General features: G+C 43.0%; 1 protein-coding gene across 1 annotated transcript in view; it reads left to right on the plus strand.

Moving 5' to 3' along the window:
- The window catches only part of GLI2 (GLI family zinc finger 2), a 185,443-nt gene that overhangs the window by 121,004 nt on the left and 49,576 nt on the right, over nt 1–14,863 (plus strand). The window contains exon 3 of the mRNA XM_041406384.1: nt 715–820. Within this exon, the coding sequence (XP_041262318.1) occupies nt 715–820 (106 nt within the window). The remainder of the gene's footprint in view (nt 1–714; nt 821–14,863) is intronic.

Below are 14,863 nucleotides of genomic sequence, written 5' to 3' on the forward strand. Positions count from 1 at the left end.
ATCAGCTCAACTCACTCAAATATTCTCGCCGTTAACTTTTGGGGTCAATAATAAATATTAAAACCTGTAGATTTAATAAGTCAATGTAGGTGTTCGCTGCCTTTTGAGACCACTTTATCTTTCCATCAAAGATGAAACAAGCTTCTCAAATGAATAAAAAATAGGGCCTCAAGTGATTACAAGTGAGAGCAATTTGAGCTCCTCTCTCAGAACCTGGCAGTAGGCACTTCTGAGCCTCTTCTGACTGCCTAGACATTCTGCTTCAGCGCTGCTCTTGCTGTTATATTTTTAGGTAAATATTTCCAAGTCGTGTGTACAGACCTTCAGGAACAGTGTTTGCTGCCACTCCAGGCTTGAGGGACGATGCAGGTCTGGATCCCACCAGGCTCTGTTGAGTCTGATTTGCGTTGCAAGTCTAGTTTTCCTTGGTGCTTGCTATAATCTCCTCAAGTTCAAAGAGCGCTTAGCTGCTTGTCTTTGTCAAAAACCCTGTTGGAGATCTTTTATGTCGAAGATGTAGGATTTTTCCGCATGACTTTGATTATTTATTCATTCCACTTCTCTGGTGTATGATAGCGCTGATATCATGAAGACCCCTTGTCTTGCACTGCTCTTGCTCTGAAATTCATGGAGATTTAGTGCCTTTGAAATTGTTTTAAAAGGGAAGGAAAAGTTTTTGAAGTCCCTTTTTTTTTCTTCTATTCCCCATAACAGTGCCGCAGCACATTTTTCCGGCCTTCCACGCTCCTTTGCCAATTGACATGCGCCACCAGGAAGGACGATACCATTACGAACCTCACTCTATCCACGCTATCCACGGGTAAGTCTTACACCTCCACTCCCGTGCCTCGCTAAAATGTCAGCCACCTGCAGTATTCCGAATCCCACTGCTAAAGTCCCTGGGACTCACTGCCCTTCTGGCAAGCTGGCCCTACTGGCCACCCTCCACCTCATTGTCCCCATCCAGTGACAATACTGGCCTGCCTGGCAGGAGGGCTTTACAGCTCTGTTAAGCTGGTAGAAATGCCCTATAGCAACAGGATGGGAGTATAGGGCTTCTTTGTCATTATCCAGCTCAGGTCCCGGGAACAGGCTTGACTTGTGTTTTTGCACCCGCTGTGTTTTTCACATCATGCCTTGCCTGGGTCATTTCTGTCACCATCTTGGCAAAGACCCAGCACTGCTCCCTCTCTTTGGAGACCTTACATACCATTCCTCCCTGCCTGCCAGTTGTGGGGATGGTGGCAAAATGCTGCCGGGAATGCCGTAATCCAGTTTGATTTCGCTGGACAACAGCCTGAATGGGCTGGTAGCATTTTCTAAAAGCAGTAATAAATCAGGTACTCATGGGGGTGTCCATGTCCACCCTGGAGGGGTAGGACTCTGGGTTTTGGTGGTGACCTTCTCATGAAAGCCTCCTCTCCCTGAGGTAGCTGATGAGCAGTGAGCACAGAGACTGGTCAGGGGCTACACCCTGAGAGGGGGGTTTGTGGTTAATCTCCTCATCCAGGGACGTGACAGCTCAATAGTTCTTGATGTCTTGAAGGAGATGTTTACAGAGAGATCTGTTTCACCTCCTGTAAGCTTTGATCAGGGCAAGGAAAATGGAACCAGCAGGGATGTGAGCAGAGGTTCTAGTGATGGTGAGGCTGGAAGTGTTTCTTCTAGTCCCTGACATGCACCTTTCCCATGAGAGGTGAGGAGCAGTGTGATGGGGTTGGCAGTCCCGTGGCCATCCCAAAATCCTTCAACCCACAACTGTAACACAGGACTCAGACATAGGCTGAGGGACAGGTGCCAGAGCGCTCAGTGTAGGGGAATCACTGAGGGCCAGAATAATTTTGCAAGAACAAGGAAAGAACAACTAGGGCTCATGACTTAATTCTCGTTTGATCCCCTGGAGTCCTCTTGCATCCTTGCTGTGTGGCCAGGGGCTGTGCTAACCCAGCTTTGCAGGGGCTGTTTGTGGAGCTGTGTTGCTTCTGGGTAGGTGTGAGCAGGGAACAGACCCTGAGAAGCAAGTAATGCAGACAGCAGCAGCCAGATCTGTGGAGCCCCACAGCTACTACAGCTTTATTCTGCTTCCTGCAGAATACTGCAAGAAATAAATGATAGGGCATTCCCCCAGATCTTACCAAAAGACAAGTCATCATCTTTTAGGCTGACAGTCAATTTGACTGGATGTTTAAAGGGGCAGAGCAACTTCTTCCATGCTGTGTGCAAAGGGAAATGACAAAGCAGGTTGCTAATATGGGAAACGGGGGGGATTCGGGAGTCTGCATAAAACAGTTCTGGTCTTTCATGCAAAAGTTGTAGAAAAAAATGACAGAATAATAACTTGCTCGGAGATAGTTAATAAACCAGATCTCTGGCTAATAAAGCATGTACGGAAGAGGGAGCTATTCAAAACAGTGGTTAGAAGAGAGGCTGGCAGATGTTCTGATGTTTGTCACAGGTTATTTGTGTGCCCCACTCCGTGCTCCCCTTCAGTCCTCACAAGGAGGTTTGGGGGCACTGCATATACACTGGGGGTTCACAGCGGTTTCTTTGGTGGGGTCGTGAGGCAAGGTCTTCTACAAAACGCAACTGAGAGCTTGCCACTGATGCTAGATGCCTGTGAATCATATCCCCAGTAACCCCAGTATTTTTTCATATTGGCTTTGTCCAGCTGATCGACCCTGGCCAAGTGTACGGCCCTGGCAGATCAGGTTTCAATTCATCTGCACCATTAAGAGTCTGCTGTGTTAGCAGTTACCACATTTGTCTATCAGTGGACCAAGCATGTCCTGCTTAGTATTTTGGTAGAGTTGTTGGCAAATACCTGTTGCATTTGGGATTCCTCTCCTTCCCAGCAGCTCCTCTCACAAAACTAACTTGCGAGCTACGGGAGAGAAAACTTGGTTGCGGGTCTTAAAGAGAAAACATACTCCTCTTTGAAGCTGCCTGGGCACTGCACTGAAAGGTGCCTTTGTGGCTGGAGAACCTCCAAAGCTCAGCAGCCAAGTGCTTCTTGGCTGTGACAATTTTTTAGGGTTTAGGGAATGCCACTTCCATTTGGCTGTTTGTCAAGAAGTACCCTGCACTATGGCACAACCATATTGGGAAAATTCTCTGCAGCTGTGGTCTCAATCCTTTTTCCTTTTCAAATTTTATCTGCCAACATCCTAAAGTCATGTCTTCCCCTTTACTCCTCTTGTTTTTTATTCTATGTCTCTTTTGTCTTCTCTCTCCTCCAGTCTGTTCTCTGGAGGTTACAACGTAGTGCTCACCCTCCTCGCTGGAGGATGTCCAGTGTGAAATCATCCAGACATGGTGGTAAACCTGGGCTAGAACATACTCAGTGATTGCATGGCTCTTGTCCAACATGCTGGACAATTTATGCCACCAGCCCATTCGGGCTGTTGTCCAGTGAAATCAAACTGAATTACGGTATTCCCGGCAGCCTTGTTCAATACTCTCTGGGCACAGATGAGCTTCTAGAAGTTTGTACTCTGTCCTGGTGGGGCAGAAATCAATCCTTCTTGTTTCAAAAGTAAACAAAACGCGTAAGAAAACCCCAAGGGCATATGCATATTCTCACTCTAGAAAATTATGGCAAATGTTTGGAAGAAAAATTGCGTCACTGAGTTTTGGCTTTATGATTAATGTGATGGGTGCCTGACAGAGAGCCCCCAATTCATCAAGTCTATATTCTACCTGTCTGCTGTCTTGACGGTACCAAATTTATCTAATTATGTGAACGTTGCACAGCAAATTAAGTGCAGTCTCATTTGTTGCTAACTATGGGGTCTTATTATCTGCCTGCTGCATTATGTCAAAGGTTTGTTTCCTGATTGCTCGATGTGACCTGGCAGTGCATTCCCCTTCATCACTGTTTGCATTCGGCCTAATGAGAACATACGTTATTTTATCTCAACTGGAGAGAGCTCAATCTGCAAGGCTCTCTTGAGCAGAGCCACCTGTGGGACCCTTTGCTTGGTAACACAGATGGGAATGTGAAAAACTTGAGTTTAAGAGGACCCTTTTGCCAAGACGGGCCTGAAAGACTTGCTGCGTTTCTCCTCAGTGTTGTCATTCCTGGTGTCTCAGTGATTTTCTTGTTAAGCAGCATGACAAATAATTTTCAGGACTTGAGTCTTCTTCTAAACCACTAAGGATTTATTATATATCTCCAGAAGCAGATTATGTTGGGACTTCCTTGAATTCTACTTTTAGAGATTGTTTTGGTGTTTCTCCAGTCCTTAGGACAACCCACTTTCTGTACAACTACTGTTAGTTTTACTTGTTGGGTCGTGAATTTTTGGACATCTTTAATATTTGGACTTTTTTTCTTGGCATTAACAATTCAGCAGAGTTGTGGTGTTCACTTGGCTTGTCTAGAAAAATAAATTATCTTATTCAGATGATTGTCCTGGTTTGCAATAATAGTGTGCCTGTGGTATTATGGAGGATGAGAGGGAGAGGCAGGATTGGAGTCCAGTGGACGTTGTAAATGATGCAGTGGAGAATGGAGTGAAACTGAATATGGGATGAAGTCTATTTCAGGAATGTAGAACTAGAGCAGAATGAAGAAATTGTATTGATGCACAACATAACATTCCTTTAACAGTAATACTACAATACTTAAAGGCTAAGAAAAGACAGAAGACAAATTTGGAGGTTCTGCAGTATTCTGGAGATACAGGATCAAATTACAGAGCCACATACTCTTTTTTCTTGTCATACTCTCTTCCAGAGCACAGGATGGCCCAGGCTCCGTGGAAGAGCAGTGGTGGGTCTTACATGTATTTTCTGCATGCAGCTTTTATTGATTTGTCAGAATTTCACTCTTCGCTGTTGGATGTAGGTCAGCACTATTTGAGCAAAAGTCATCAGCCAGGTGTGTGGAGGCTCAAAGCTGAACCAGAGAAATTAACTTCCTACGTTAGTACAGGCCCTTTTCTAACAAAAGGGGTATTTTGTATTTTAGTGAACTTCTTCACAAAAACCTAATCCAGTGGGGCCTGGTCTCTGCTTTAAGCTAAGGGACAGCATCAGCTTTGCAAGACCAAGCCCTTGACTCCAGAGGAAAGTTGCTGGCAGATATGGGAGGTGATTACATGCTTACCTGTTTTTTTATTATTATTTTTTTTTAAATCACAACAAAAATAACTGAAAACTCCTTAGCTCAGCTTAAAAGTCCCTGCCAATGCAAGAGCCTTCGGGGCTAACCCTAGTAAACAGCATGCCTAGGCTTGACTCAGCAAGAAGCTTTTTAACAGTAGCTCCTAAACTGTGGTTAAAACCCATCAGGCATTATGCACTGTAAAAAACAAAAGCAGCCTTGTTTTTCTACCAACATCCTGGTGGTGTTTTAGGATGCAGTTCTGACATTATTTATTAACAAAATAATTGTTGTCGCTCTTCTGTCCAGACAAAAAATAGTAGAAAAAACCCCAAACCCTGAGCTGATAATCACAAATTCCATGGCTTTCATTAGGACTGAATTGTCCCAAAGACCTAAACATAGAGATGACTCCATCTCCATAATAATGTGGAGTTGCCCTTATTTTCCCTCTGGTAGGGATTTTATCTCACTTAATCATGGATATTCCTCCATTTCCCTGAAATCTTAATATATTATTACAGATTATTCCTGATATCCAGCCTACACCATTTTTCTTTATCTGATTGTATTACCCCTCCCTGTTGAAGTTTGTTTCCTTTTTACTGTGTTAGAAATTACAGAATACTTTTTCAGACCAGTTAAAATATTCCTGAGCTGTTTACGCAGGGTGATTCACAGGCAGAGGAGTTGACTGTTAAACTTTTCATCATAAAAAGACTATGTCTCAAGTGTTTACAAATATGCCAAATTTAATGTCAAACCCAAGATTTTCCATGTTTAATATCTGTTCCAGTCTGGTTCTCTCTTTCCTTTGTTGTTTTTTGTGAGATTCAGCCAAGGGAGGCCAAGTGGGGTTAAGGGAAAATATGTTGTTTAGCCATACAAAAAATAATCATCATCATCTTATAACTGCTTTTAGAAACACCACTGTCTCTTGCTTTAGAGCTGGAATTTGTTATTGTCACAGATGTGCCTTTTGCTGTTCCCATTCTACAAAAACACACACAAAGTCCCATCAATTTTGCAGATAGGAATCCTTTGAAAAATCTTGTTTCCAATACATGCATTGAAGGGGTGTCAGAGTTTTGTGGTGAAATTTTCTGGCTGCCCTGTGGCCCTGACCACACTTCAGCTGAACCTTGCCAGGGCTCACCTGATGGTGCTCCCTGTTCCCTGCTGAGGTCTCTCTGCCGTCCCTTCCATCCAGGGGAGTTCCTGACTCCATGGAGGAGAGGAGCTGTTTGCAGAGCGTGCTCTGGGAGCTGCCTTTGTGCACTACGAGGCGTGCACAGAGTGCCTTTGGTTGCCTTCCATGGGGCACCGCTGTCCCGGGGCCGCAGCTGGGATCCTGTCACGGGATGGGGATGGGACCCCTGGTGATGGTCATTCCTGCAGCAAGGATGCCTCTCGGCTGAGCCACAGAACGTACATACCAATAAAACCTGTGTGTTTTCATATTTACTTTGCTACTGGAGTAGAAAATCTTTGGCAGGTCATGATGGATGGTGCTGTGCTGCTTAGGAGACAGAGCGAGCTCCCTCCGGAGTCAAAGCAAACGCTGCTCAGAGAGGCCTTCTTATGTGTTTTGCAAAGTTTTACGACTTTCACCAAATAGATACATTGCTCATCTGGGAAACAGGTTTGGGGGCTCCCACATCCAATTTATTCTGTCCCCTTCTTTCCCACATGCTTCTTTTATTTATTTAAGAAAATCAGAATGTGTAAGTTTTCAGTGGTTTGCAGGGGCTGGTCCCCTCCAGAAGGCTGGTTCAAACCTCTCCCTGATCTATAATTAGCAGGAGTCTGTTGCTTTGAGGTGGCTCTTTGGTAACCTACAAGAGGTGATTTGGAGGACTGTCAGTTCCAAGATTAATACTTGATCGTCACTTGATCTCCATCTCTAAGAGACCACAGATGAAACACTAGGCTTTGGCTGTCATGTTTTGGGAGCTGGAAAAATTACTTGAATTCTATCTGTGCTTTATTTTCCTCATCTCTAAAATGTTGTCAGAGTAATATTCACCCTTTTGATAGCCTGAGAGCTAAGAAAAAGATTTCTTTGGTTTCCAAGATTGGTCTTGTAGCCATTTTCAGGCACCAGGGAAGAGGTACACAGCGCTACCTGCCTGTGCAGAAACTGAGAAGCTACATGCCAAACATCTGGCCTCAGTGGGAGGACAGGCTGATCAGGTCTTCAGAGAATGGGGAAGGCATAATCCAGAGCACTGATCAGGGCTAGTATGTTTCTGGAGGCTTTTCCTGTCTCATAAACTATTCTGCAAAAAAAAAAACAAACCAAAATGCAAACAGACAAACAAACAAAACCAAACCAATGAAATACAAACCCACACAGCTTTCTCTTCTGACTCTTTTTAAAGATGTTCAAGCATATTCCATTATGAGAGAGATTTACACATCTGTGCTGTTCTTTAAATTCGGGATAGTTTTGTCATGTGCATTTAGTTAAATAGCCTTCAGAGTACTTTGAATAACTGAAACCTGAAGTCCTGAGGGACCCGAAGGGGTGTGGTTCCAGACTCACTAAACTGTGCAATGAAATGCAGATTGGGCTTGGAAACGTGTGGGCTGGCTCTCCGGTTGCTGAATGCTGTGACATCGGGCTGGAGCGAGGGGCCTGGGTGAGCTCAGATGGAGCCGTGCCTCTTCACACCTAGTGAAGATCTGGGCCACCGAGTTGCTGGTGCTGTGAAAAACTGCACCTCTAATTTAGCCTAATCACTGCCAGAAGTTTAAAAATGGCTAAGAGGTTTTAGTGCTGAGAACAAAAGCATGATCTTTGAGGTCTTTTATGTAAACCTCTGGCATGTGTTCATTTAATATGATGTCACTCTGTAATCCACCATTGCTTTTAAATGTCATTCTCAGAGCTTCATGTCAGCGAGTCTTAAGTGATAATCCCTTTGCTTACCTCACTTTATAGTAGATTAAAAGTGACTTCATGCTTCCACCTTATCCGCTGTTAAGCTTGTGCTTTAGGAAAAAAATTTATTTGAACTTTCTTTTCCTGCTGCTTTCTAAAGACTTTCTAAACAGAGGGTGCGTGTCTTTCAGAAGCTATCTCAATAGGATTGCCCATTCTCCAATGCTTTCAGCATCTGTGAAAATGGATAAATGTTCGGTGCCAACTTCCTGCCCTTTTAAACTCCAGTGTTCTGAATTTGTTTCTCAAGTTTTCTCTCAGCTAAATGGGGAGCACTGCCCTTCCTGGCCTCTTCTTTTTCTTAATCCTAAATAAATCACCTCTCTAGATGGTATTTCCCCTCTCACCAGCTTCTTGCGGTATAAAGACAAGAGATGCTGAGACTTGTTGCAGTATTCTTCTCCTCTGTACCACTTTCTCTTGTACTGCACAGGGGTCTTTGGGTTCCGCCTTGTATGTCGTGGTCTTGTATCTTGTATATATTGGTTGAACTTTTACTCTATCCTGTAGCAAATCATTTCTCAGTATATAAAGCTTTCCATGCAGTTCACCTTTCTGGTCCACTGTCCTTTTTTTCTGTCCTTGAATTTCACCCTCCTGCTGCTAGCACACCTCCTTGTGTAACACGTCCCTCCAGATATTTGCTGCATGTTGTCATATCCTCCTCCCTGCTCTAATGAACTGGCCAGGCTGCAGCCTGCAGCATATAGTCAAATATCAATCCACTCAGCCTCCTCATTTTCACTGTGTTTCTCTGAAATCCTTCCAGTGTGTGTGAAGATAAATGGACAAAACGCATCCATCCCATTGGCTTGTGGAATGAAGCCTGCGGCACATCACTTTTCAGGTGCTGGTTAATCTGGATTCCCAGCTACCAGTGGCCATGGGGAGCAAATTACACAGGGTGCTGAGAGATAAAAACTAATGGCAGGAATGCTGGCTTGTGATGTTGGCTGGAAGAAAAATGTAGGGTTTTTAATGTCCATACAGAGCAGAAATTTTTAAATCTCATCCAAAGTTCCCCCCACGCAGCAAAGAGCCGGGAAGTCAATTTACCCTGGATGGATGAAGGTCTGAGTCAATTCTGCTGGGATTAGAACATGTGGTTCGAGGGATCCTAGGTATTTTGGGTCTGATTCTTGGACCACCCAGATGGCTGGGGGAAAAGTTAAAAGAAAAATACCAATGTGAAAAGGACCCTGTTTGGCAGAGCTGTGGATCTTGATACCCTGCATGCAGCTGACACCCTGCAGACACATCTGCAAAAACCAAAGAGACTGCAGAATTGGGTGCTGTTACCCTGGCAAATCTCAGATCTGCACATCACTCCCATGGGAGTGCGTGTGTTTTAGCGGGCTTTCTAGAGCCCTGGCTCTGACACTAAACCACATAAGTATGTTTTTCTTCTGTGTGCCAGACCATTTTGAGAATTTGTGATTTTACACAATTTTCTGCCTTGGAGACTCTTGATTCTTGTTCTTTTATGTTTCACCATTGATATTAAATAGACAGCTAACAGCTAAAATTTAGAGCATTTCTCAAGGGTCAAACTTTTAAAAGTGCCTGTGTTATTTCAGATCATAAATCCCAGTGTACTGGGTCTGGCTAATAGCATTTGAAAGTGGGTGTTGTGGGTTTCAAAATAGTGTTGACTCTTAGGGCTGGCTTGTCAAGTGCTAGTAATGCAAAGGCTCAATGGGTTTTTCAAACAAGCTGGATCCTATTTAAGGTCAAACTACTCCAACCTCTGTTGAAAATCAGGATACTAAAGCCATCTCTAGTAAAGGAGTTAAGTACCTAAAAATTCATAAAGTGGCTGGAGTGGAGTTAAGAAACACAGACATGTTAATGAGGTGGCTTGTGCATGCTTGGAGCCCAGCGTGCATGCCCAGGCCATGCAGCTCCCGCAGGATCAATGGGGATGTTTCCTGCCCCGTCTCCTCTCTGTTGTAGAAGCATGCACATGGCAAATCTCATGGGAGGATGTGCTATGGAAAAAACACATTCAAGCTTAAGATGATATCAGTTGGCCAGGCTCCACTTCAAGAGCAAGTTTACTGCATTCCCTGCTCTCAGCTTCATTGGCGTATGTGGGGTTGGGTTTTGATATAATTGATCGTGGTAGCTGATAGTGAACCAGGAGAATGTGAGCCTTTTGATGATTTTTTTAAGCAGATACTGGTCGGAGGGGGGAGTGCCTTGGAGCATGGTAGGAGCTGTCCTTTTTCACCCCCTGGGCAGTAGAAGGACCTGTATTGTGGTTTCCCTGCTGCTGAGCTCATGCTGTTAGATTAAATGTGAGAATTAGGCTCCACCCCTGCCTGCTGCCCTTTCTCTGGCTGCAGTGGTGTGCCAGTGTTTCTTTTGCACAGGTAGAGCCTCCTCACAGCAGGGGTATTTCTTCCTGCACAACTCATTCTATCTCACTCTTACACCTCTCCCTACTCTGCACACGTGAGCCAAAGTCACTTTAAACAGCAGCTGGGTACAGTCAGGCAAGACTGAAAAAATATGTTGGGGCTGTGTAAAATGCAGTCACATTCAGCTTTTTAAGTCTCTCACGTAATAAATGTGCGTTCTTAAATCCAGTAAGGGCCTTTAAGATATTTTCCTTTTGATCCTGTGAAAGCATCCTGGAGAAGAATTTGTCTTATTCCTTCTCTTGCCCCTTCAAAAGAGACTTTCCTAGCTTGGTTGTGGAGCTACTTACATGGCTTTTGATTTGCAAACCAGCTGCTGGACATGGTACCTGCTGACTGAATGCTTCGACTGAAAGCCTCTTAAGATCCCACAGAGTAACCACACATCCCAAAGTACCACTGGTAGAGGAAGTCTACCCAAGTGTGGTTAGTACATTAAAAATAGAAAAGTTTCAAGCTTACAGCTGCATTAGGGTGATGTTCTTACATGCACATACTTGAAGACTGTTTGTCTTCACTCTGAGATAAAACACTTGATTTCATAGGCTGTCTTTCATTCTCACTCAAGTGAAGTATGATATTTTATAAGAGAAAACTGCATTGTAGATGACAGAAAGCAGAGTGTAGAATGATGGGGAGTTGAAGGAATTAATGTATTCAGTCATCATATCAGTAAATTAAAGGAAGATCAATCTAATGAGGACTAGCAAGAAGGAGAAGATTTGTAGAAGATACTTGAAAAGTATCTTATTGAAAAGTATCATCTAAGAGATGAGTTGATAATGCAGAGGGTCACACAGAAAGTGCTCTGGGCTAAAGAACTGTTTTCAAGCCTCTTCCTATTCAGGAAAATGTGTGAGTGTATTAATTAGAAATGCCTGTTTAGGTCTGTTGACTTCAGAGAAACTTTATTGAATGTTCGCATGCTGTCCTGAGGAGAGTGCTCTTCTGAAGATACCACAGAATAGAAATGCTTACTAAATCCTGCTGGTGTATTTGTGCTCTAAAATTAGTTCATATTAGTAATTTTTCTTGTGTCGATATGGACTTGTCTGTTAACTTCAGACCTCTTACAGCAGTGGATTATCTGCTGGTATTCTCATGAAAGACTTCAGTTATGATTCTTTAGATGATTTTTGCAAAGTTTAAGTCCAGGTTTAATGACGAGGGACTCTGGAGCTGTGGTGGTTACTTCCACACAGCATTGCTGTGATTCCAGCATTATCACAGAGGTCCTAGAAGTGGTGTCAAACAGGCCAGTTTTGAGGAGTCTAGCCATGTTACTGTGCAGACAAAATATTCCAGTGTCTGCTTCCTACGATGACCAAATTTTCAAGGAATTACCAGAGGTGCTGCTTTGAGTAACTGTTAACCACTCAGGTCAGACTGTGTTGGTGCTGTTGGTTTGAAAAGACTCTCAAGGAGCAAATGACACTTTCAGTTCTCTGACCTCTAAAATGAGGCCTTTGCTGCTGTTTTACCCTGATTACAAGGCACACATTTTGTGGTGACATCTTTTGGGATCAAGGTACAACATGGGAGTTGGTACATTACAGGGATCAGGTCAGGTTGAATAATTCTATTTTCTATAGACCAGGTGGAAGGATTTTGCAGTTGGTTCCCAGGAGAGAAATCATATAGAACTGATTTCTATTTTTCTTTTTGTTCCTAGTCCTCCAGCCCAGCTGATTCTCTGTAAGAAGTATTGCTAGGAACTGATGGACAGTGAAGTATCTGCAAAGTTTTATCCAGTACATTTTGAAGCTTCAATAGTTGCAACCTGTTTGTATATTGTTTTCAATAGAAGTCTCTAAACAGAGAAATGGTCATATAAAACCAGTGTCAGCAGACCCCAAACCACTTTATTCACTTGACAAAATAGTAGCCTTCCAAAGTCAAATAGATTTCTAGCCATCTTTGGAAAAGAAATTGCACACAAACACATAATCCAACCACTTTTCAGGCTAGGTCAGAGAAATTCAAACCCTTATGCAGGATATGAGATGACCAGAATGCAAGACACTCAAATGGAATTGAGCCAGCTTAGGTATTTTAGAAGTCATGTCTTCTAAGGGTTCCAGAGGACAAATACACTGGACTTGAGGGCTTTAGTGGATAGCAATGAAAACCACTTCATATTCCTCACCAGAGCATCATCACGTGGCTTTGCCCAGTGACTTGGAGGGAAAGGCATTCTCCCACCAACACCACTTCCTCTATGTCCTGGGATTGTCTGCTCAAGGCTTGGCTAGGTCTTGACCTCTCTTGGCATGCAAGATCTAAACCTGGTATGACTCCAGACTTCCCTCAACCACGTCTGGTTTGAATCCTGTCAGTGCCTGGATGAGTGTTACCACAAGAATAAGAATCTCTTCAAAGAGTTGTTTGTTTGTTTGTTTGTTTAAGAGACGACTTCTGCCAAATGTGAAGAAGGTAGGAGCTCTGTGAGCTGTAACTTCTTTCCCTTCAAGTCCTGATGTACTGCTGGAGCTTAGGATTCTGTCAACCCAGTTTCTTCCTTGCTTGATGCCTGCAGAGCAGGGTTTGCATTTCTGGTGAATTATGTGACAGTTTCTGATAAGGATGGATGGTGAGCAGAGACTTGGGTTTGATTTCTGTGCAGATGTCCCATTGCTTCAGGTATGTCCCTCTGGTGCAGCATATTGGGTGAGTGACCTTTCCTAGGGTGACTCAGTCAGTAAATGGCACAAATTGAGGGACAGAAGATTCCATAATAATCTTGCACTGAAAAGCAGCAGATTGTGCTCCCTGCCAAAGTCTTGCAGTGGATGCAGTGGTTTCCTATCCCTTCATTTGGTTTTTGACTGTGTTGCCAAACTGGACATTTTCCAGGATCTGGTTTCTGTGATTGACTTAATTACTTTGTGTTTCATAAACCAAACTCTTCCAGCTCTGTGTTCATTGATGCTTTTCTCTCAGGCAGGGCAATTTTGTGGTTCACATATTCACCAGCAAAATTGCTGTGATCTGTGAACTTCCAGTGCAGTAAGGATTTGTGAACATAGGGTGTGTGTGTGGAGTCTTCCTTACTTAGCAGTGTAAGGTCTCAGTCTAGCCTCCTCCTCCTGTTACCATCCTCACTGGCTGAAAGCTGGGCTGAAAGTAATCTCCTGGCCTACAGTGCACCATGGTCTGCACTCCCCAGTCGCATTTGAGATTCAGTTGAAAGAGCCAGTGGTGTCCAGGAGGTAATCTTTAATTAAAATGAAATTGCAGACTTTCAGAAGCTTTCCTTGAAGGCTGAAAGTAGAATGTGGACATGCAGCTCAGCAATCTGGCATCTTGGGAGGTGTTACAAGAGCTTGACAAATATGCCTGTAAAAATCCACGTGTATAATACCACAAGCTGCATTTGTTAATAATTTTTGACTTGTCAAACTTTTGTCCTCCTTCATGAACAGGAGAATGAAAGCTTTCATGTGGAATTTTTGTAATTAAACGTTTATCTCCTACCAATAGGTCCTTATAACTTCCTGCACTTGCTCTGTACCTCAGATACTCTATGACTGACCTTAGAACATGGCCTGTGCATTCTTGTACCTTTTTTTTCATTGGCTAGAAAGTCTTTTACAGTAGGCATGAATGGTTGTATTAATCCTTTCAGTTTTCATGAGTACCAAACATGTACTGCATGCTGGGTAAGAGCAGTTACATTGCCATTACATTGTGAGCAGCTTTCCTGGACTATAATGTGACATGCACAAATAGAATTGTGAGTATTGGCAGTTCAGATCCAGATAGTTGAATTTCTTTGGTTACTACTAATACTTTAGATTATTTAAACCATAAAATATTTTTTAAATCAACATTATGTTCACCTGTTACGTCCTTTGCTTATTTAAATAAATCAAGCAGCTGATACAACTAAATAAAAAAACCCCAAAACATGCAAAGTGCAGGATCTTAAGTTCTATTTTAAAACTAAACTTCAATATAGGAGAATTTTTTATCAAAATCCTGTATACAGCCTTTTCCTACAATGAAGGTATGTAAGAGCTTATACCCCACTGAAATCAACTTGGGCTGGAAGTGATACTTGATGGTGCAAAAAGATGACTGATGTGACTTCCAAAAGCTTCTACTACATGGAAAACCTCACAACTGGGATTACAGCATAGCTTTGATTGCCAGGCTTGGTTTGTTTGCCACTGAGTTGTTTAAAGTGAGTAAAGAAATCCACTGCACCTGAGCAGTTCTGATTTCTCATTTCCAGACCACAGTATACAATGGCCTTGTGTTTGCCTTTTCCAAAACCAGAGAGAAATGTTTAAATAACATTTTGTGCTGAATTATTAAAACTGATGCAAATGTTTTCATTAAAATTTGAGTATGTTTAATATCCCTCCTCTTGAATTTTAAATAGAACCAATACTT

Source organism: Onychostruthus taczanowskii, unplaced genomic scaffold (assembly GCF_017590055.1).
Source record: "Onychostruthus taczanowskii isolate IOZ18803 unplaced genomic scaffold, ASM1759005v1 scaffold10, whole genome shotgun sequence".
Classification (NCBI taxonomy): domain Eukaryota; kingdom Metazoa; phylum Chordata; class Aves; order Passeriformes; family Passeridae; genus Onychostruthus; species Onychostruthus taczanowskii.